Source organism: Mangifera indica, chromosome 3 (genome assembly GCF_011075055.1).
Source record: "Mangifera indica cultivar Alphonso chromosome 3, CATAS_Mindica_2.1, whole genome shotgun sequence".
NCBI classification, from domain to species: Eukaryota; Viridiplantae; Streptophyta; class Magnoliopsida; order Sapindales; family Anacardiaceae; genus Mangifera; species Mangifera indica.
Window position 1 is genome coordinate 22,931,293 of NC_058139.1, and position 23,882 is coordinate 22,955,174.

Sequence of the window (23,882 nt, forward strand, 5' to 3'; positions counted from 1 at the left end):
ATTTTTCCTTTTATAGCTGTTACACTTAGTGTTTTATAATTACAAATATTAATTAGCATTAAATCAGTGAAATATATTTGTTGAATAATTCCATAAATTTCATTTAAGGACACTCGCTGAATTGTTAAGCAACCATTAATGCTTTTCATGCATTTGCCAACGCATCATTCTTCATACAAATCACAGCTTAAATGGTAACCAAATTACTATAAATTCATAATCAATCTAAGGCTTCTTCATTCATTCAATCCTCATCTCTCTCTCTTTACTTCCTCTGTAAGTTATTATTAGCAGCCATGGCTAGTTTTGGTTGGGGCGATAAGAGGCATGAAAATGGCATGCATGAACTGAGTTCTTCTCCAAAAAGGCCCTTTGCTTTTCCACAAATCGCTTGCAGAATTTGTGATCAGGTTTTTTTCAGCACTCAAGCGCTGATAAACCATATTGAAACTCATATTGTTGAAAACGAGAGTGTTTTTGCTTCAAGAAGACAACATGATGACCAACTTACGTTCGCTCAAAGAGTTTTCTTGGAGAACCAGAGAAACCATTTTCTTCTTCATGGTTCCCCCACCGCTCGGTTGCCTCGTCAAGTGCAAGTTCCGCCGTCTCTGGGGATGTTAGGGGCCCAGTTGTCACCTAACTATAAGCCTACACTGGTGGAGAGGAGAATGGCGGCCGCAGAACCGGCTGTAGACCTCACCAAGCCGTTTCTTGATCAGTTGCAGCAAATTAAGATCCCTGAAAATCATCAAATGGAGAGAAAAAGGAGAAAAAAATATGATTCGGAGACGCTGGATTTGACGTTGAAGCTCTGAATTTAGAATTAGGGTTTAGCCCTTGTTATTCTTGATGTTGTATTTTCATTGATTTGTTTTAATATTTTTGGTTAGAATAAAACTATCTTTTTTATAATTACCGCTTGAGTTTCTGATAGGAATTTCAAGGTTATATAGCTTCGCTTGTAAAACATTGATGGTGTGAAAATTTTCCAAAAAACGATCTGCCAGACGCCCACTCTCGGATCGGAGTCCATGTGCTATATCCACAAAAGGCCAAAACTTTGGGGAATCTTGTGTATTATATATATATAGTCCACAAAAATGGTCAAAATTAAGGGTTTTTAGAAAAGAGTGGATTTTTCATTGGTTTTTGGTGTATGTTTTGAGGATTTGTAGTAAGATTATAAACTTTGACTTGTGAGTCAAACCATGGTAAGAATTCTCTTATGTCTCATTTTCACATACATTTAATATAATGGATGAAAAAATAATCACATGGTTTTTATTGTTATTATTATACCCTATGTTGTGCAAGACTTTATATTATATATACCTTTAGTTGGTTAAGAAGAAAACTGTATAGACAGAAAATACGTATCAAAAGTTATGATAAGTTTAATATTATTATAGATACAAAGTGATAGATATAGTTGATGATACATAATCACACAAAAATACTATACTTTATCACATCTACATATCACAAGTGTAGTATTAACACATGCACACATCAACAAATACATCACTTTGAGGTACAAAGTTAGGAATTTCAACTCTTTATATACAACATTATAAAAAAAAATTTAACATCTTATCACACATAATAAATAGAGTTTTTTTTTTTTTTTAGGGGGTAGGGGGTGGTGAAAGATATTTGTATCAAGTGTTTTAAAACTTTGATCTAATTAGTTGGTTGACCAGATTTAACCAAGAATCAGTGGGCTATACTATAAACCTATATATTTTTACAGGTTAATACAAAGGCTTACGATTGTGCGAGTTTTGAGTCCAACACAACCCATAGGCACAATGGGCTTTATCAAAATTGACCTAACACGACTTACTGTTATATTTAGTTCTAATTATCATTATCATTTTTTATCTTGTGTAAGACTTCATATTGTATATCTTTAGTTGATGACAAAAAATATGTATCAAAAGTTGAGATAAATTTAATATTATAGATACAAAGTGATATGATTGATGATGTGCTAGCATTATAATAATCAAAGAGAACACTTTAACAAAAGGAATATTTGATAACCTTTTTTTTTAATGAATTTTAGAGGTATTTATAATACCACTAATATTTTTATTGGTACATAGAAAAATGTTGTTAAATTACGTTTCGTTATAAGTTTTACTGAAAATTATTTACAATTTGGTATAAATTCAAAAAAATTGTCAATAAAAGTTTGACGATATTGTAGTAATTATTTATGATATTTAGAATTGCTATTAAATTTAATTATTTTTTTTTCAAAATTAGTTAAAATACACTTTAACGAAATGTCGTTAAAGAGTAACTACATAAGTTATACTAACATTTGCAATTATTGTTAAAGTGTTTTTTAATGAACTTTCAAAAAATAAAGATGTTTTGAAATACTTTATCACATCAACATATCATGTATGTAGTATTGACATTTACATAAGTGAACACACATCACTTGAGTTACAAAGTGGGAATTTCAACTTTATTTAACACATAATAAATGGAGAATTTTAGGGGAAGATATTTGTATATGATGTTTTAAAACCTGGACGGAGCCGGTTAGTCTAATTGATTCAATTAAGACTCAATGGTTAATCTGCTCTGGTTCGATCATTAAATATTTTTGTAAAAAATAGGTAACCGTTGTCAAATTGTTTATGAACTTACTTAATTAGACCCTTAATATAATCTCTTTAAAACCACTTTTTAATCAATGATAACAACAATTCCAGAGAAGCACTGGTGTATTCAAAAGTCAAAACAACCCATTCACAGTTATGAAATTAGAGAAATTGGTTAAATATTTGTATTGTTTCTTTCTTTCTTTCTTTCTTTTTAATTTTTCATGGAATCATGGGTAAATGTTTCTTTTAAACAAGAATATAAAAAATTTACATATCCTCATTAACTCTAACCAGGTAAAATTGGAAAAACCCTAAATTTACATAGAAAATGTAAAAATATTGAAAAAATTCTTAAAAGAGCTTGTAAAAGTCCTTTTGATTTTTATTTTGATACTCCGAAAGAAATAAGAGTAATACTATATACACAAATGGTAGATAAACTGACTTATCATCATCTGATAAATTAATTAAAATTTTTATTTTATTTTTAATTCAAAATTACTCGGTCATATAATAATATGTTAGTTTGTTTATATCTATTAGAACTTGATTGTGTATAGATGAAGTATTATTGAATAAATAAATAAGCAAATGATCACTTGAGCTCTTGTAAAAAAGGATTTCCTGAGAAAAATATTTGGAATTCAAATAATTTTTAAAACAAAAAAATCTTTATTAACAATGGTATTAATTTTTCTATTAATAATGGTAAAATAATATTCAGTCACATGATTACAAATTATTGTTAGTATATAAATTAATACACATCGTTAATATACATAGTTATACTTTTAGTTTTTAATATAAATATGACAGACAAGAGTTTCTATAAACTATTAGGGTAAGAGTATTTACTCTAAGCATCCCAAAAAGGCCTAAAACTAAGAATTAGATTTGAAAATCTAATAAGCAAATCAAGAAAGGCAAGTTAGTTAATGTTTTGCTACCATAATTAATATTACAACATGACACATTAATGATCTTATGAACTTTTCTTGAAAAGTGATGAAACCTTTCACTATAAATTGAGTCACCCATTCACCATTCTTTCCACCACAATCAAAAAGAAAAACTTATGTTTTATAGCTTTTTTGTTTCTCTTATAGTTGCATTTCCCTTTGTTTTCCCATCTTTTGTTTTCTTGACCATGTCTGGCTTTGGTTGGAACTCAGGCTTTGGAAACTTCAATGGTGGATTAAATCATGCTCTTCCATCTCACCCAAACCCTAATAATTTTCAAGAAAATTGTGTGTTATGTAATCAAATCTTTTATAGAGTTGAGACTCTCATTAGCCACTATGAGGCTCACTTGCAAGATGATGTGCTCTGGTTTCATGTTGTAAGTGGAGGAAATCTCAGTCTTCCTCTAAATCCATTCCAACCACAACCATCACCTTTTAACCCTATGAATGTTTCGGCAACACTGTTTCAGGCAAATTATTTGCAAATTCAAAACCAAGCTCGTGTTTCTCAAAGGAATCTTGTTTTAGGCCCAAACCCACAACCTTTTTTTACTCCGCCTATCCCACCAATTCAAGCCCGATTAATCGGTAGGAACACTCATAATGTTACACAACAACAACAACAGTGGCAGTTGCAACAACATCAATTGGCGCCATTGCTGCCACCACCACCACCACCACAACAGCAGGATCAAGAACAGTTGAGACCACAAGCTGATCAAAGGGTGAATTTTATTCCTCCTAATAATGACATGAGGCTAAGGGTGGCTGTTACTCAACCGAGTCAGCCAGTTGCTGCTAGGCCAGATGAAATGGAGTTAGACTTTGGTGATGACGATAACAGTAGCCAAGATGGTTCCATCAACCTTGATTTAACGCTTGGTCTTTGAAAATTAGAAGATTGATGAGTATTGATTGTGCCAGCCAAGATGTTCATATTTATTCTACCATAATCAAAATCATCAAGGCAAAAAAAAAAAAAAAAAAAGGGAGTTAAAATCATAAAAAAGAAAAAATTAAAAATAAAACTCTTTCCTCATAATAGTTGTTATCTTTATCTTATCGTCTTTGATTTATTTAGTTATTATTTTTGTTGTGTTCAATTGAGTTTCCTTGTTTTCAAGTCATTTTAGTGATAAATGTTTTGTGTTTCTACCATTTTCTTGGCTAGAAGATTTGATTTGGTTTTGATGACGATCTCTTTCTTCCTTTTCATTACTATTATATTTTAATTTTTAATTCTTAGGAAAAATATCTAAGGGTGGATTTGAGTAAGTTAGTTGGGTTCAATTTATGTATGGCTTGAAGGAATTGAAGTTTTAGTTCGACTCATGTTAGAGACCTTTCAGGTGATTTTTTATTGGAGGTTTTTTTTTTTTAATCCAGCAATTATTCTTTTTCTTTGACAACTCTTCTTTTTTTCTTTGATAAGTTTTTTTCTTCTTGATGTTACTATTTATCATTCAAGGCAACTCGAACTCGACATTTTGTATTCAAGTTGAGCTCGAATTAACCCTTGTTCTGGCTAAACTATGTTAAATCCACACCTAAAAATATCACTTTAACCATTATCCCATCACTTGTCCGTTTACCTAAATTCTTATTTATGCTACTGTAATTGCCCAAATACCAATTTTACCTTTATAAATCTTTATCAGAGTAATAAATAATTGGAAAAAAAAAATCATATTTAAACCCCATATTAATAAAAGTTGGCAAACAAATTCCTACTTCTCGAACGTTAAACAACTGTATGTCAAACTTAATTCAACTCCTTCAAACCCTAAGTAAGAATCAGGCAACCCATGTTGCTACTAGGTTGTATCCCACTTTCAAATCTGCCATCGAGGTTGTTGCTAAATCATGGTGAAATTTCCTACTTTCTTGACAATGAATCAGTCACTGTTCATAGACATGTAACAAATTTTTTTTTGTTTTGTTTTTAATGTAAATCATAAACCAAACACACTAAGTCAACAAGTTCCAATCATTTATGATTTTTTTTTTTTTTTAACTTTCATACTTAATTTACATACTCAGGTTGTTATTAGAATCACCAAGACACTGATTATCATTAATTGCAAAATTTATTAAATTCTAAGATTATGTAATGTGTGTTTCCAAACAATTAATTGACTCATTCGAATTGAACACAAGCCAAGCCGGCTTGGCTTGTATTATCTCAAAGGGAATAGCTTTTAAAAGTCATAGTTATGAAGCCCCACAAATGACTTGAGTCACATATATAACTAATTCTTTTCAGGAATTCGTTGTGTTCCTGTCGAGTTCGCACTGAATATATCTTAATTTTAATAATGATCACATTGTGAAGGTTGGCTGAGGAAGCGACAAACAGTGATCCAAGGGGACCTGAAGCAAGAATAATGACTGAAGTAGCAGAAGCAAGCTTCGACATTGATGATTATTGGCGAGTTGTTGATGTTCTTCATAGAAGGTAACCGAAAAATAATCACGAGTTACTGTGAATCTTTCAAAATTCCATAACTGCTATATTCAAGAAACATAATTTAATTTATGCAGGTTTTACAATGTTAACTGGAAACAGTGGAGGAAATCCTACAAATCATTGGTTCTTCTTCTTGAGTTCGTACTAACCCATGGCTCTGAAGACTTTGCTGAAGAATTTCAATGCAAAACTGATGTCATTCACGAGCTTACAACTTTCAAATACACTGATGGATGAGGGTGAGTTACAAATAAATATATCCCCTTTTTTTTGGTTATTTAGTGGTATCATTAGAATATAAGTCCTCAACTAGACTTTAATTAATACGTTTAGGTTGATGTTTATCATCTAAATAGTGTTATCTTATTTTTAATTATAAATCATTAAATTTTATAGTAATACATCATTATTAATATTCAAATTAAAACTTATTTCATTATTTTTTTGTTCATCGTGTGGATTAACGTATTCTAATATTACCTCTTTTTAAATGCAATTAGACTATTAATTGACAATTGTCACATACAAAGTGATTCATCTAAATTTGAGTATGATTCTTCTTAGTTTATAAAGGTACAATATACAATATTTCTTAACTAACCCATGAGTTTACTTAAGTTTTAACCTAAGGGTGGGGTGTCTCATCAAAACTTAGGTCTAATTTTACTTGTCTCAATTTTGTTAGCCTATAGGTACATTTAGATTTTAACTTAGATGTCTTACTTTTTTTAGCTTAACCCACTGTGTTCAAACCGATTTTGGATAACCGGTGGTTAGTCCTTCTACATATGTAATATTATGGTAGAAATCTAAGTTCTTTAGAATTATTAATTATAATGATATACTTTAATTAATTGAAATTTGCAAGCATGCAATTTCTTGTTGTCAATGTCTCTGTAAGGTTAAATTGGGGTGCTATAATGCAAGAGAAAGTGGACAGCATACAAAATGTTTCACGTGGAGGAATAATTCTGAAAGAAGCACGTTTCAAAGCTATCAAAACAACAAAAGAAATCCGGGGTTTTGGAAGCGATTCAATGACATCTTCTCCATAATTATTTACCTCTTCTGAAGCATCGAGAGCTTCATCCTTCGGCTCCTTCGCCACCTCAAACTCTGACCCTGAGCAACATTTTCTATGACGACTTCAACAAACTTGCCCATCTCCAGGAAAAGAAATTACAGCCAACTACTCACAAGTTGGCATTAATCAGGAAGAGAAGCCTAGTATTTTCAAGGCAAGTGACATCAATGGCTTTGAAGGATTGCACCTTTGGGACATCCCTCTTGGAGAAGAAACGGGTTCTTTAATAGACTGTGAGGACGTCGACATTGAAGATGATGAAGGGAAAGATGGTGTAATCAGTGGGATGTGGTCGAAGCTTGGAATTAGTCCTTGTAAAAAGCTTGATGGTGAGCTTCAGGACACTTTTGGATATGAATAACAATAGATCAACAAGGAAAAGGTTTTGTTGCCATTATTCAATGGGATGCAAATTAACAGGGTGATGATACGATCAATTATATCTTCGATTAAACAATAAATTGTAGCTTAAACGTGATGGGGGGCTTAAACTTGCTTTGATAATGTAAAAATTTAAAAAATACTTATAAATATTTATTATTTTTTAAATATTTTATTGATATAAGATCTGTCATATATCACATGTATTCAAAAATTAAAAAATTGTTATTATATAAGATGCTTGACTAATTACGAATTTGGTAATAAAAAAGATTACGAAAAGGTGGTAATTATATGTTATATTCAAGCCTTAATAATAATAACTTTTCTTACTAATTATTCAAGCCCTAAAGATGAAATTTGTAGTATTAATCTAAACTATAATATAGTTATAGTTTATTAGAGTTGTATATAACGACAGTATATGGTGGGAATTTACCTGTTTTAGTTAGATCTAATTTAGAAGATTAATCCTTTGATTGCATTCAATTGAAAGCATTTAAATTCAAATGAAACGACTTACGATTAAGTTAAAATTAAGTTTGTTTTCATAAAAAAGATCAAATTAAAACTAATTCGAATATTTGAGTATGGGTTTATTCAAATTAAAATCAAAATAAAATTATTTTTTACAATGAATTTGAATATCAATTTATCGATTTGGAACTAATTTTATAAAATTATAACTAATCTTGAGTCGGGTATTCGTTGGGCTGATCAAAGTTGAAATTGTTGGTAATTATTGGTCAACAAACTTATGTCTCAATTTTCGACACCATTTTCGTAATTTCAAATTTTATTCCCAACAACATTACCGTTACTAACTCACTTATTTGTCTTCACGTTACTGTATTTGCATAATGTTCTGCGAACTTTACTTTAGAACTTTAGACTGATTCCCAATTTTACTCCTGAAGATTTCACATATTTACATGAGCTATAACGGAAATAATGAACAACGTGATAATACAAAAATAGTTTTTTTCACTGTTCACACACACACTCTACTCTTTAGTTCTCTCCAGTTGGTAAAGCGTCCTAAGACCATCAACGCTGTAGTTTTCGCATCCTTTCTCTCTCTTGAAAGCTTTTACACATTTCTCTTGTGGGTTTGTCTGCAATTCTTTTTCCTGTGCGCAAAAGAATGAGCTTTTTTGTTAATGATGGGAAAGGAAAGGGAAAGCTATTTATGACCCGCGAGTGAACTTACTTATTTGGAAATCATTTTTCTTTTGTGAATTTTTCTTTTTTAAATTTTTTGTTGATTTGCTGATTTCGGTGTTAAAGATCTGCTTTTGTTGACAATGAAGTCATCAACTCCGCTTGAGTCAGCTGTGTTTCAGCTCACTCCAACTCGGACGAGGTATTGAAATGTGGCTTGTTTTGTCATCTATTATTCAGTGAGATTTTTCTTTTGAAAGGATGATTTGATACTTTGTTAATGATCTGAGTTGTGGGTTGGTGTTCTCTAATTTTTTTTTTTGTTGGTGCCATCGTTGTTTTTAATCTTTGTTATGCAAGTTTTCATTTCTTTGTAATGTAAGTTTGTTTCTTCATTGTAGTTGTTAAGCATTGTTTATGAATGTTGAAAGAAGTTTCCCTTTTTTGTAAATTTTATAGTGGATTTACTGGTTCATCCTGATCTAAATTTGAAATAAAATCTGTTCAATGGGTGAAAAATGCAGATATTAGCCTTCTAATGCTTGTTTCCTCTGTGGATATAACTTCTATACGTTTCTCACAGTGTGATTTTGTTAGATAATCAATTTGCAAACTCAGTTGTAATTTTCTTTTGCTGTTTCAACTGAGCAAACCTGAACTTTGACTTTATGTTTTCAGGTGTGATTTGGTGATATCTGCTAATGGGAAGACGGAGAAAGTTGCTTCAGGATTGCTGAATCCATTTCTTGCCCACTTAAAGACTGCACAGAAACAGTGGGACAAGGGGGGTTATTCCATTGCTCTCCTGCCAGAGTCTGGCAGTGATACAACATGGTTCACAAAGGGAACCATCGAAAGGTTTGTATTCTGTTGCAGACTGCTAGTGAAATTAACATAAGTGGGAATAAAGTAGAAAGAAACTGCCGTACTTTATTCATTTTTTAATACAGTATCCTCTGTCAGCTATAGTTTTTAGATGACACTTAGGTTATCAATTGCATGACTATTATGTGTCAGAAATCACCACGGGAATGACCATTGATTGTCTGTTGTGATTTGTAGAATTTATCAAGGGCCATCCAATGATTACCAAATAATATCTGAGTGCTGAAATTTGTCACTCTTTTCGAATCTTTGTGATCAAATTGGTGCTACATTGACTTTATAATGCCGGAAATTGATATGGGTGTCTATTATATTTTGTTTTTTAAGGTTTGTTCGCTTTGTGAGCACTCCAGAGGTCTTGGAGCGTGTTTATACAATTGAGTCCGAGATCTTGCAGATTGAGGAGGCGATTGCGATTCAAAGCAACAATGAGATTGGCCTGAGTACCGTTAAGTAAATTTCTCAGGTTTTCAATATCTATGTATTCACTGGATCAAAATTCATTTATTTTCACTCATTTTGGAACAGGTAGAAGAAATTCCAGCTAAACCTGTGGAAAGCATTGAAGGTACTATAAAATAGTGTGTGTGTGTGTGTGTGTGTGTGTGTATTAATATAATCTTTCAGGGTCCACAGTTTGAACCTTGTGCACTGAGTGATTTCTAAGTTATCCAAAAAATATATATATTGTGAAGTATGATGAGGGATACTTTGGATTTGGAGTTATTTTCATTACTTCAGCTTCTGAATATCTTTTATAACTCTTTTTTTTGTTCCATTCTATTGTTTTTATTCAAATCAACAGAAGCTTTTACTCTGCAGTGTACCGTTCAAGTTTGTATTCTGAGAACTATATGTGGAAGGTTTCCTTAATTTTTTTTTTTTTTTTTTTTGGTTTTTCATTCTTTTTTCTTAAAGGATTATGCTGTTGAACAATTTGTCCCTGCTTTCATAGGTTTGATATTAGTTTTACTGACTCATGCCATATTTTAAACAGGTAGTCGCCCTTTGCTGTACTCTAATGAGGAGAAAGCCATTGTCCTTTACAAGGTAATTAGGAATAAATTGTACCTCACCATATATTATTTCTTTCATCGCATTTGTTTGATCTTTCTCCTTTCCCCTCTTTTCTTTTCTTGGAATTCTTGCAGCCTGGAGAATGTCTGCCTGAGGCTAATGGGTCTGCTGTGCATGAGGGAAATTCAAAGTACGTTTAATCACCACCATGAGTTTTTACTTTTTAAACATGTATATTCAAAATACATGTTTATGAGAGGGTTATACATGAGAGATTGTGAACTGTTTACTTTTTAAACCTGACAAACATCAATGTAGTTTTTGGAAGTGCAAGTAAAGCAGAGATGTCATGTTCATGGATGAGCTGTTATACATGCTACTAAAGCCATCCTAATAATTCAAAAGCATAATTTCTCTCCTAGACTTTCTTTATTTGTCAAAATACACCCATTTTTATTTTCTTCAATTATCGATTGGGATTTTCAACTTGAAAATTTAAGATTAGGAGCCATGTCAAGTTCTATAAAATAAACTGAAGTACTTTTTCCAGTAGCCATGTCAAAAGCAGCATATCAGACAGGAGGGAAAATTGTTTGTTGGTTGTTAGTTCACTTTGTTTTAATTTTTTTTCATATATACATATGCATATTCATGGTGTTAATTGCCTTCTTTGTCTAATGAATGTTCATCAGAGTCCAGCTATTGAAAGTCCTAGAGACACGGAAAACTGCATTACAAAAGGAGCAAGGCATGGCCTTTGCACGTGCTGTAGCTGCAGGTTTTAACGTTGATCACATGGCGCCTCTGATGTTGTTTGCCGAAAGCTTTGGGGCCACACGTTTGAGGTAAACAAAATTTCCTATAAATTTTGACCTTGAATTATAGACCTGTGGAAGGATAATCATCACTTCAAGATATTTTTCCTAATAAAGTTGCATGAATTAATTCTGCAGGGATGCTTGTGTAAGATTTATGGACTTATGGAAAAGAAAGCATGAGACTGGTCAATGGGTTGAAATTGAAGAAGCTGAGGCAATGTCTAACCAAGCAGATTTTTCAGCTATGAATGCATCAGGCATTATGCTTTCTAATGTGATCAATAAGCAGAAAGAATTCAGTGAAACTTCTGAAAATAACAGCAGATCAAGCATTGGTGCAAATGCTGGTATGTTCTGAAAATAGAGTAGTGATGACAGGAAAAATTCCATTACTAACAATGCTGCTTAAATAATATTTCATCATGGATATCCATGCTTAGTTGCTTTATAATTTCCATTAGTCCATCAATTCCCTTTTGGGGAAATGAGGAACTGTTCTACTGCTTTTTGCATGCTCATGCGTAATGAACTTAAAGATTGTGATTGAAGGGGCCATTCAGTGACTGTTAATGCAGAGAATCTGATGACATTTAGGTGTTGTCTGCTAGAACTGAGATTAATAAATTGGTTTCAGAGCGAATATAAAATTTGGGTAAAATAATAGGTACTCTGATTTGCTTATTTACAGGCACACTATCAGTACTCATGGTTGTCTGAAGTTTGACCATATTATTATTTCTTTTAGTGTTCCCACCTCCTCCATCCCAACTTAAAAAGGAAAATAAAGAAGCTCTAACTGGTTCCCTCAGCTTGAGAAGACAAAAAATACATGTTTAAAAAAAAAAAAAAATCAAATTACAAATATCCACAAATTATTTTGCTGATGGACACCTAATCTCATAAGTTCTTTAGTTCTAATTTCATCATATTAGAGGGGTTGTCACAGCAAATTCCAATTTGTTTTCATTCTTCTTTTTAGAGGATATTTTTTTAGGAAGCTTTTAATTTAAATGTAAGGAGGCACTCAGGTGGGTTTAGTATCAAACATAAACAAGAGGTGTTTGTTTGGCACTGAATGGGAATATAACTGTGATACAGGTCAAGGGACTTATGAGGTTGCTTACAAGCAAATACTACAAGACATGGATATGGATGTCTTGTTGAAACTTTCATTTTTCTTAAAAGATCTGCTTTCAGCATATAATGGTTTTTTGACTATGTCATTCTATTAGTACAACTCATGTCTTCACATGTCTTGGTTATATCCCATTCTGTATGTGTTTTTTTATCTTCAAAAGTTGAGGCTGAAATTTTTATGCCAGATGAGAAGCCATTATCAGATCAACGATCATCTAGCACTCACGAACATTTTCAAGGGCAGTATCCACACCTTATGTTTCCTCCCTGGCCAATTCATCCTCAACCTGGTGCACTACCAGTTTTTCAAGGGTATGCCATGCCAGGCATGCCTTACTATCAAAATTATTCAGCAAATGGCACATATTTTCAGCCACCTTATCCATCAGTTGAGGAATCTAGACATAATGCTGGCCAAAGAAAGGAATGGAGAAGGCATTCCATGGATGGTAGAGACAGCAACACTGAATCAGAAACCTGGGAGATAGATGGTCCTAAAGCAATATCCCAGGATGATGCAGAACTTGGGAAACAAACTTCAAGAAAGAAAGCTAGCAGATCCTGTAAAAAGCAAACTGGCATTGTAGTCATTCGGAATATTAATTACATAACTTCAAAGGGGCAAGATGCTTCGGATAGTGAATCTGGATCAGCTTCAAACTCTGGAACTGATAATGAAGATGGAGATATACAATGTAGTGCTCAAGAGATGAAGCATAGAAGCAGTTTGAGATCTAAAAGAAAAGAGAGTCATATGTCATCTATGGATGCTGAGGTGCAAGGGACAGTTAATAGGAAGGGGAAAGATGAAGAGGGTGGACAATGGCAAGCATTTCAAAATTTTCTACTTAGAGATGTCGATGAAGAGGAACATGGTGTTGACCAAGGCATGTTTGTGATGGAAAAGGGGATTCGAGCAAGACGGCAGCAGAGTGCGACTGGTGATGATCCTTTAGTTTCAAGTGGTCGAGATATGGGTGTGTATCACAATGGAAATATTACAGGTATGCATAAAATTAGTGGAAGTATAGCTCACATGCCTAAGGGATCAAGAGATGAACTATTAAACTCTGGAAGAGTGGATAAGTCTGGTGATAGTGGAAGGTTCATGGATGGTACAATGGATGTACAATCCACAGAAATGAATGGCAGGAGGGGCGGATATAGGAGGACAACAAATGAAGATTTTTTTATTTATAGACAGGAAAATCAATCAGCTTTTACGAATTCCCCATCTGATCCTCTGGCTGTTAATAAATTTGAGAGAGCAACTAATGATTTGGATGGAAGGTCATCACATAACATGGATGATGATTCCTACATAGTACCATTGAGGTCAGCTTCACAAGATCAAGTTATAACTGATGGAAGAAATGCTATTGACATGGCTTCTGAGTTCCCATCATCAAATCAGATGGCAGAGAACAAGTCTTATGGGGTTGTAAACCAAGTCAGTTATGAACCAGATGAATTAAATTTGATGCCTGAACGTGGAGGAGAAAAGGGATCATCTGGTTACAATCCTGCCTTGGATTATGAATTGCAAGCTAATGTTGAAGATGGTGCTTCACTGAAAAAGAAAAATAAGGAGGCTGTGACTGATGCTAAGCTAGGGTCCAGGAAGTTAAACAAGGACCAGAGAACAAAACTTACGGATACCTCAGATAAGAAAAAGAGTGTGGGACCAATAAGGAAAGGAAAGCCTTCAAAGTTGAGTCCTCTGGATGAAGCAAGAGCACGTGCTGAGAGACTGAGAACCTATAAAGCTGATCTGCAGAAAATGAAGAAACAGAAGGTACTTAGCTAACTGTTTTTTAGCACTTACCTCAAGATTGAAAACTTGAACACTTTGTAGCAAACTGGCTAGTGATTTTGATTATAAATAGCTATCCGGTTTGTATTGCTACTAGCATTAAATAAGCTGTATTTCCTATTCAGCATGACTTCACATCTCCTTTACCAGTTGGCACATTTGGTTTATTGAACGCACTGATCTGTCATCTTATCGTTTATTCTTATTGTTGTTCTCAGGAAGAGGAAGAGTTAAAACGACTGGAAGCTTTGAAGATAGAGAGGCAAAAGAGAATTGCAGCTAGAGGCAGTTCAATTCCGGTGCAATCGCCTTTGCCCTCACAGCAAACCCAAAAACAGCTGCCTACAAAACTTTCTCCTAGTACTCATAGAGGTTCAAAGTTCAGTGATTCAGAGCCTGGACCATCATCGCCCCTACAGAGGTTCCCTGTCAAAACTTCTCTAGGATCCAGTGATTCGCTCAAAGCCTCTAAAGCCAGAACTTCTCTAGGAAGCCACTCCGGAGGAAATAGGTTAACCCGGTCAGTGTCATCATTGCCTGAGCCAAAGAAAGTAAACACTGCTGTAACACCTGATACCAAGGTATCCATGGCCAGGCTTAGAAGATTATCGGAGCCTAAATTAATTAGTAGTCCATATGTTTCTTCTGTGAAGCCACGAAGTGCTGAACCATCATCAAAGCCAAAATCTTCTAATGGGCCTGAGAGTAAGAAAATATCGGCAATTGTGAACTATGATAAATCCAAAGCTGCTTCTCTTCCAGAACTTAAAGTTAGAAAATCTAAAGAAACTGACGTTACCCATGACAAATCAGCAGCAAAAGAATCAACACAGAAGGTTAATGGAACTAAATCTTCTACCGCTTCAGAAGGCACTGAAATGAAGAGGAATAAGGACAAAAATTCACGTCATAGTGTTGGGGATGACAATTTGATTATTGAGAAGACTGTTGTGATGCTGGAATGTGAGAAACCACCTGCTCCTGTACACAAAAGAGAAGAAAATAAGGAGTTTAAGAAGGGACTCTGTGATGATAACAAAGTAGTTGAGAATAATAAGGTGGTGTCAGATTATGCTGCTATTCGTGCACTAGTGTCACCACTAACCATTCATGGAGCTAATAAAGAACCTATTCAACACCAATTACAAGGGAAAACTGGTTCACATGAGGTGGGATTGATAAACCTGCATAAACGAAAATTTTCATTAATCCAACAGATGAATTCTGTTGGATATAATTTGCCCCTTAAAATCTAAAATCTTTGAGGCTCTACAAATTAAGAGTATACACATTGATTTTCATTTGCAAAGCTGGCGTGTGATTTTTTTTAGCATAACATTTTATTGCTGAGCTGCTCCGCACTGTTGTTATGATTGGGGTTGGATATCTTGGTTATTAGGTAAAACTGTAGAATTTAACTGCCAATTATAATGTTTTAAATTATCATATGTGATAGATCTGTCCAAGTTTCAGCAGCCAACAGAATTAATCTTTCTTTTTTTTTTTTTTTCCAAATCTTGCTGGAATTAAGCGAAATAGCCTCCTGGATTCTCCTGTGTGTCCAATTGCTGGGTGGTGATCTGTTTAATAGTTTTGTTTTTCATCTGCCAATATAACAGTTCTTAATTTATCTAATTACTTTTGGTAATTATTTTGTTGTAGGTCACAAGAGAAAACTCAGGTAATCCTGAGAAGGAATCACAAAAATTTGCTATTATCAGTGTTAGTGAAAAACCAAATCAAGCCCCTTTTGCTCGGGTCTCTTCTTCAGAAGGCCCATGTAGTAGTAATTTAGAGTATGGAATAGCACCCCCTACAGATATGCATATTGTGGCAATGGGGACAGAGATGGTTAGAGGTGATGTTTCTGATTCCAAAAGTTTGAAACTAGAAAAGATTCCAGAAGCATTAAATAAGCCTCAGACAAAGGAATCATCAAAAGGTTTTAGACGATTATTGAAGTTTGGGAAAAAGAATCATAGCTCAGCTACAAGTGACTGTAACAGTGAATCTGACAATCTCAGTGTCAATGGTTCTGAGGCAGATGATGGTGTAAAAACTGTGGCGTCCTCTAGCGAAGGTAACTTATGTTTACTTTTTAATTCAAGTGCACTCTGATGAGCAAAGATATCGAAAATGTGTGATAGATGTGAAGCCTAATGAATAGGAAAAGCAAATTGAAGAGCATGCCATTGGCATCTATTCTAGAATTTCAGGTCAACAGATATCAATGAAATAGTTGAAAAATGATATTACTTTAACTAACCAAAAAGCATTATTGGCAGTGTCACATAATCTACATCCGTTGTGTTTTGGACATAATGTTCAGACTTGACTTGCAGTATCTTCTAACTTCTAATCTTACCCAGGTCACTAGATTATTTAAAATGCACATCAGTGTTATAAAACAGCCTTTTCTTTTTCGAAGTTGTGTCTACTGTTGTCACAAAGATTTTGCTATGTTTCAGATATGACATTATCATGTCAAAAGTTGCTCACCATTGTAACTTATCACTACTGGGCAAGAAAAACCTCAGTAGACTGTTGTAAAGGCACTCAAGTGAGACTAAAATCTTTTGACTCTGTATGATGAGAATGATACCATCGAAGTTGCTTATTTCTTAAAGGGCATTCGAATGCCCATGAGAGACTATTAATTTTAGCTGCATATCCTCGGTACAATAACCATAAATGTTTGTTGTCATCATCAGTTCATACATTGAAAACTCTGATCTCTCAAGATGAAACCCCTACTGCTGCTGCTATTCCACAAAAGTGTAAGTACTCACTTCCCCTGCAGCTTGGTGCAATTCATTATTATCTTCTCTTCTATTATGTTCATACCAACTTTATATGATTTTAACGAATACACATATGAGAATCAAGGGTTTTATTCTCATGGATGCAGCTTCCCGAACTTTCTCATTGCTGTCACCCTTCCGAAGCAAGACTAGCGAAAAGAAGCTGACAGCTTGACAATACAGATGTTAATAGAGCTGGAAGCGAAAAAGCTGCAAATTGGTATCATTTATGCTCTTTGGCTGCGTATTGTTACAGATTGTGTGTTCTAGTTAGTTTCCAGTCTTATGATATGCAAGGATAAAATATATGTATTACAATGCAAGTTATAGAAATAAGTGTTTGTGCATTTGCAATCATTTATTAAATGTTTTCAAATGGTTAATTATATTTTAGCTTTCTCTGTGTTAGATTACCATTGGTTTTCATACAGCCAGCAGTATCCTGTGCTAGCAGAGGTTCCCTAAGGTTACTTATTGTATCGTATTCTCATGTCTATTAGTAACATACAATATAATATGGATAAAAAATAATATGTATTTTAAGGTATATAAAAGACTGACATGATATAATAGACGTATCGTATGATATGATACATATTAACTCATATCAATACTTTTACCGAATTTAGGTTGAAACACTTTTTTTGGCAAAGTAATAACATACCTAATAAGGGTTAATGGGCAATTGCTAAACATTGAAGGTGTTTGTGATATTATTTAAATTGATGATATGAAAATATATTCCATCAAATATTTGTTTGGAAAATTTCTGTTCTTGTTGCCTGTTTTTGCCCATGCATTAAAAATAATCACTGCCAAAATCTTGTGTCAGTCAAAGCGGATAACTAGACAAGAAATGTTGCTTCTGCTCATTCTAGTTAAAGCCTCCGTTGCCAAGCACTTGGCAGCTTCTTGTGGATCATCTATGTTCCTAATAAGATTCACAGCTTCTTGATTCTTCATGACCTGCACAACATTATTTGCATACAATTCAACTTATATGTACTCTTAAATTTTTGAAAAGAAATAAGATGTATAATTTTTACCTCCCATATGCCAATGCTTGCTATGATGACAAATTCAGTATCAGAGTCCATCTTTTCAGCCCCAACTGAAATTTCTGCGCCTCTTGACTGCTTCACAGCTACTGCATTGCCTGCCTTGCACGCCAATATGCGTACTGAAAGGCATGAGGAATGCAGTTAATATTAGATACATTGAGATTCATAGTAACCAATTAAAAAAGGCCAAAAGACTGTTTCTAACTCGTACTTCAATGAAACACAATTTTATTCTTATGAGTTTGAAAAGTCTAAATTTATCATCCGTCATCCACTACCCTCAATAAATTTTGTTTGGTTTTCATAAAAAAATGATTGTTTTAGTCGAATTAGCCATGGGCAAAAGGGAAGTCATTGTTGACAAAGATGGACGAGTCATAATGGAGTTAGAGAGCATGGTTATAGTGAGAAATGAGAGATAAAACACGGTTGTAACTAGTCTAATCTTAGAGTGATTGAAGTATGGTCATGACGAGAAGAGGAGACAAGTTATAGTCACTAATAACAAGAAGAGACATTGATGTTGCTAGAAGCAATATCTAATCTCTAAAAAACCAATCGAGGTCAGATTGTAAAGGGATGATTGGTGACAAGAAAGGATGAAGAATAGAGAGAAAAGAGAGAATAGAAAAAATGAAGAATAGAAAGAAAAGAGAAAATAGAAAAAATAAAAGGAAAAACAATATAGAGAGAATAAAAGGGAATAAGGAAAATAAAAATAATAAGGAAAAAAGAGAAAATAAAAAAATTTATATAAAATAACCCTGAGACCCTTTCAAGTAAAGGTTTTTACTAACAAAAATAAAAGAGGAATGAGAAATTTGACTTTTCAGACCAATGAAAATTTATCATTTCAACAAGGTGTGGATAGAAAATAATCATTTGACCATGGTAGTAGGGGAGTTACAATAGTTGAAGTTACAAGTATTACCAGCAGACAAAAGTCTTCTAGTCCAATGTCTTCTGGAAGTTTGTAAATGTCCATTATCAATCTGATGAGCCACACCATCTCTGCAAACAACCACTTTGTAGTCACCCATGTTTGCTATGACAAGCTTTTTTACATTTATCACCATCACAGAAGCTGAACCCACTTTCCATGTCTCATCTTTTTTATGTGCCTCTCTCACTTTTGCTCTTGCTCTGAGATATGCTTTTCTCATTGTTTCTTTGCTCTTTCTCCTGATCTGAAACTGCAACCCACATGCCAACACAATGAATGTTAGTGATTCCTAGCTAGAGATACAATCAGACTTCTTTTACAAATCTATAACATGTAACACCTAAGACAAATATTACATCGACAAAGTGAGAAATAAATATTATGTTCACATAGATATGTATTTGAAAATAATAAGAAATGATTAGAGAAATAATCATAGAATAAAGATGACAATGAGATAGGTGGAAAGTACAGAAAAAATATGGGTTTATATGTATATTTACTTGAGATGATAAGAGATGATTGGTTAAATAGTTAATGAATAAGGATGATATAAGATGAGACAAGATCGAATACCCTAATCCTCCTCCTTTTGGAGGAAACTTTTTTCGGTCTTCACCCCATGGGGAAGGAATCTCTGTCCCCTACTCACAGGAAAAAATTTTTTGCTCTCTTCATTCTCGTAGAAAAAATTCCTCTCTCCTTCCCCCTCTTGTCTTGTCCCCATGAGAAAACCATTGGACTATATAATATGTGTCAAAGAATATTTGTAATAATTTAAAATATGTAAAAGTAATATAGTATTTAATGGATATGTAAAAGAAGGGAGGAACTCATGCGTTTCTCTATTCTCATTGCTATTGAGGAATCTCCTCCCCTTTCAGGGAGGGATGAGTCAAGAATCTAATTTAAATGATTGAATTATCATCTCTAGCTATAAGTTTCTAATTATTAGGGCACGTTTTTATTTGCATAACCTTAAAACAAAATCACGATAAAGTGTATTTAAAATAGATAATATCATAACAAAAGTTAAGTAATATATCATAATGCATGGCCTACTAAAATCTAAAACTAACAAGGTGCACGAAGAGGGAGTATTGAAACATAATTAAAGAAGAGCTATATTAGGTATGATTTTGAGTTACCTCTTTGAGATTTTTATTAAAGAAATGAGACTGCATATATTTGGTGACTCCATCACCAACCTCAGCATCAAAAACTCCAAAAAACCACAACTCAGTCTCTCCAAATTGCTCTCTTTGCACCACCACCGAGTCACAATCTGACTCACCATCAACAACAACATGAAACCCATGATAAACTGGCACCCACCAAAAAGCCTTCTTTTCCGTTTTCTTCCTCCCACCACCACCACGCCTCAGTCTAAATGCCTGCCAAAACGCAACCACACCATACAAAGTAATCAACTTTACACCTCCATGTTCTTATTGAAACAAACACAAAAGAAAATATTTTTACCTTAAGTTTGAGATAAAGATCTCCGAGTCCCATGTTTATGTTTGGAATTTGAAAAAAGAAAATCAAATTTTGCAGGAAAAGAAAATGGTGAAAATAAAAAGCTGGGTAACGTTATAGATGTATATATTTGACAGTAATACATGTTGAGACTCTTCTCTGGAAGCCTTGTTTTTGGTTATTGTAATTAATGACAAAATTGATGGGATTTCATTTTTATGGTATCTGTTGAACGTAGTTATAAATGAAGTTTAATAATCAACTTCTTCTAACAAATCCTGTGAGTGGATACAGAAAAATCATATACAAATAAAAAAAAAAAAAAAAGGAAAAAGGGTTCGAATTCAGATGAAACATTAGAAAAGAAGAATTATTCAAATTCTAAAAATACGTTAAAAAAGAAAAAAAATTATTAAAAAAAAACCATTGATAAAACAAACTTTAAAGTGATGTTGTCAACAAGATGTTATCTTAAATTGAACAATGATCTGAGCGAGTCCACCCCTAATGAAATTTAAGGAAAAAAACAAAATTATACAAATCAATGTATTGCATTAATCCATTATTATATATTAACATGTGTTTATTAGATTAATATAATAATAAATAGTTTGTAAGACAGGTAAAATTATTTAATTCAATTGAGTTCCTTTGCGTCGACATTGGACACATACTTTGCATCTCGGATTACAATGTTGAAACCAAGTTTATTTTTATTTTTAAATAAAAATAAAGAAAAGTAATGCTTTTAGAAGAAAAATATTTTAATTGAAGATATTTTTGAAATTTATTTTCTATATTAGTTGGGAATGATGAATAAAGAAGCATTATTACGGAAATTAATTTGATTAAAAACAAAATCACTTTAAATCCATGGTAGAGTTTATTAATATTTATTAAATATGTGGAAAGAAGTAATTTTAGGCCCTAAAAATAAGATTCAAGCTACTCAGCGAAACTCAAATGATGGGCTAACCTCTTTCCAAATTACACCAACATAATGCAGAAACAATGAACAAACAATGAACATGTTATATATTCCAAAATGTAAAACATGCACTCTCAGGCAAGAAAAATCTACCAATTGAACTGAAAACAGTATCATGTAGTAAACACAGTTTCCTTGAATTTGTTTTAATCTCAAAACTAACAGAAATCATTCCAAAATAAAATCTTGCAGTACACTTATAACAAAATTGGGAGCTACATATCAGACAACACTTAGGAAGCATTCTCCTTTTTCAGCTTTGCAACCTCCTGCCTGATCAATCCTCCCCTCTGCAAATGGATAACAAAGTCTATTAGCTCAGTCCAGATTTATCAAGAAAATGCTGCTTACTACAAAAGTTCATTATTGATTCAGAGAAGAAAATAACCCTTAAACTAAGATGATTGTGGGACAATTAGAAAAAAAAAATGCATAAAACTCCATTGCAAACAGCTAAGTACTAGAGAACATATCACAAACCTTGATCTTAGCCAACATAATCTTGAATCTGTCAAAGTCATTGAGTGAAGCCCTTCTCTTCTGGACAATCAGCTTTCTGCCCCAGGAGCTGTTCTCCCACTTGTTCTTAACATCTGACATTACAGAAATACAACTAAATCAGCTGAAGTTACAAAATCAGACACAGCATTAGTCCTGCAAAACATATTGTCCCTACCAGCCTTCTCCATAGCCTCAATCAAAGTCTTCTTCTTTGGGACACGGTTAATGTCAATTTTGATATCAGTTAGAGAAAGCCTCTTGAAATTCATCTGGCTTCTCACCATATCAGGGGCATCAACTAGGGCCTATCAAGACACAAAAGACTATAAATTATCCAGTAATAACTTCCAAAGAATGAAGAAGCAACAAGTCAGAAATAAATGTGACTGGCAGATTCATCAAAATCCCATTAAATAATTGTGTATTAGTCAACAATAATATTTCATGTATAAAGAGTTGAGTACAAACAGATGCAAACAAACTAATGTGTTGTTACATGAATAGGTGATATAAAGTAGAGATAAAGTAAACAATTAGATCACCCAATTACATAATGACATATTAATTTGTTTGCAACTATTGGTATCCAGCCTTTGTACATGTAGATTTACCCATTCGTTAGATTCAAGAAAAACCCTAACAGTAAACTTTAATGCAGAATAGTGAAGCTAACTTAGCTCTTCTTAAACATAGCTGAAAATCTACGTAACAATTTAATAAATATTAAAGTCCAACCTTCTGACTGACTAAAATATAATTATCAAGAATAACTTATGTTTCAGTTAACCATACATATAAAGATAGTATATTAGGGCAATAAAGAAGTTAACCATGCGAAACTTCATTTTTCTACACAATGCAAAACCATCAATCTTGAATGAATTAGATGGTGCGTAAAACCAATAAAACAAACAATCACACTCAACATAAAAGAGAATGTACAGCTTGCCTGTTACAATAAATGTATTTTCTAATAAACTGCTATATCACTTATTGAATAATTTGTTTATACACTAGGATTCGTATCCCTAAAACAATCCTTACTAAGATTCCTATCCCAAAGACGAACCCTAAATGACCGCTCACAGGGAGCAGAACCCCACCCACTAACTGGGCAGTGGCCATATAAGGAAGTGTTTGCCAACAACACTGAAATTTGGGTAAAAAATCTCGGTTGTTCATATGCTTCTTTACTAAAAAAGGTACTACTATTTCAGATATAGTTAAGTAACATAGTCTTGAAACCACAATTCAAACTTCATTCTCACTAAACAGCAGTAATATTATGGACTGACTAATCTCTAATTAAAACTGAGCACAAATTCACACAATTATATTGTAAACCAAACGCACAGACCACCTAAATCGACAAATAAATCTTAACCTTAATACAAGAAACATTACCACAACTAAACAGGAAGAAAGTGAGATCTTACTCTGTTCTGATCGATAACATCGACGATGACGACAAGCCTGCCATAGTCTTTACCGTAGTTGACGAGGGCGACCCTCCCGATCTCCACGTACCTCTTGAAAGGCTGAAATCACAAAACACAGAAAATTTGTCAGAAACAAAACTGCGTCGTTCAATTGTTCAACAAAGCAGGAGAAGGAGAGAGACGAACCATTTTGGGTATGTGCTTTGTGTCTGAGAGTTTAAGGAAGAAAATGCAAGAGGCGGAGATTCTCAGGGAAGAAACGAAAGCTAGGGTTAGTAACGACGCTGTTTTTATAAGGGTTCTGGGCTGTTGGGCCTAGGGCTT

General features: G+C 33.4%; 4 protein-coding genes across 4 annotated transcripts; 2 read left to right on the top strand and 2 right to left on the bottom strand.

Annotated features, from left to right (window-relative positions):
- Positions 1-5,446: 5,446 nt before the first annotated feature.
- Positions 5,447-7,105, top strand: LOC123211647. Its single transcript, XM_044630438.1, has 3 exons — positions 5,447-5,499; positions 5,916-6,038; positions 6,952-7,105. Exons 1-3 carry the CDS (start codon positions 5,447-5,449, stop codon positions 7,103-7,105), a joined length of 330 nt encoding a protein of 109 aa, XP_044486373.1.
- Positions 7,106-8,509: 1,404 nt separating this feature from the next.
- LOC123212160 (COP1-interacting protein 7-like) lies at positions 8,510-17,504 on the top strand. Its single transcript, XM_044631220.1, has 13 exons — positions 8,510-8,878; positions 9,355-9,534; positions 9,889-10,009; positions 10,090-10,129; positions 10,559-10,611; positions 10,713-10,768; positions 11,271-11,423; positions 11,532-11,743; positions 12,719-14,328; positions 14,565-15,515; positions 16,009-16,426; positions 17,058-17,123; positions 17,255-17,504. Exons 1-13 carry the CDS (start codon positions 8,820-8,822, stop codon positions 17,320-17,322), a joined length of 3,987 nt encoding a protein of 1,328 aa, XP_044487155.1. The 5' UTR covers positions 8,510-8,819; the 3' UTR covers positions 17,323-17,504.
- Positions 17,505-17,890: 386 nt separating this feature from the next.
- LOC123212161 (putative protein phosphatase 2C-like protein 44) lies at positions 17,891-20,908 on the bottom strand. Its single transcript, XM_044631221.1, has 5 exons — positions 20,634-20,908; positions 20,300-20,545; positions 19,140-19,401; positions 18,194-18,327; positions 17,891-18,113 (listed from the first exon to the last, which is right to left on the bottom strand). Exons 1-5 carry the CDS (start codon positions 20,664-20,666, stop codon positions 17,976-17,978), a joined length of 813 nt encoding a protein of 270 aa, XP_044487156.1. The 5' UTR covers positions 20,667-20,908; the 3' UTR covers positions 17,891-17,975.
- Positions 20,909-21,642: 734 nt separating this feature from the next.
- LOC123210461 (60S ribosomal protein L14-1) lies at positions 21,643-23,875 on the bottom strand. The gene is made up of 5 exons (XM_044628837.1): positions 23,745-23,875; positions 23,556-23,657; positions 22,295-22,424; positions 22,099-22,211; positions 21,643-21,908 (listed from the first exon to the last, which is right to left on the bottom strand). Exons 1-5 carry the CDS (start codon positions 23,745-23,747, stop codon positions 21,852-21,854), a joined length of 405 nt encoding a protein of 134 aa, XP_044484772.1. The 5' UTR covers positions 23,748-23,875; the 3' UTR covers positions 21,643-21,851.
- Between the last annotated feature and the right edge of the window lie 7 nt (positions 23,876-23,882).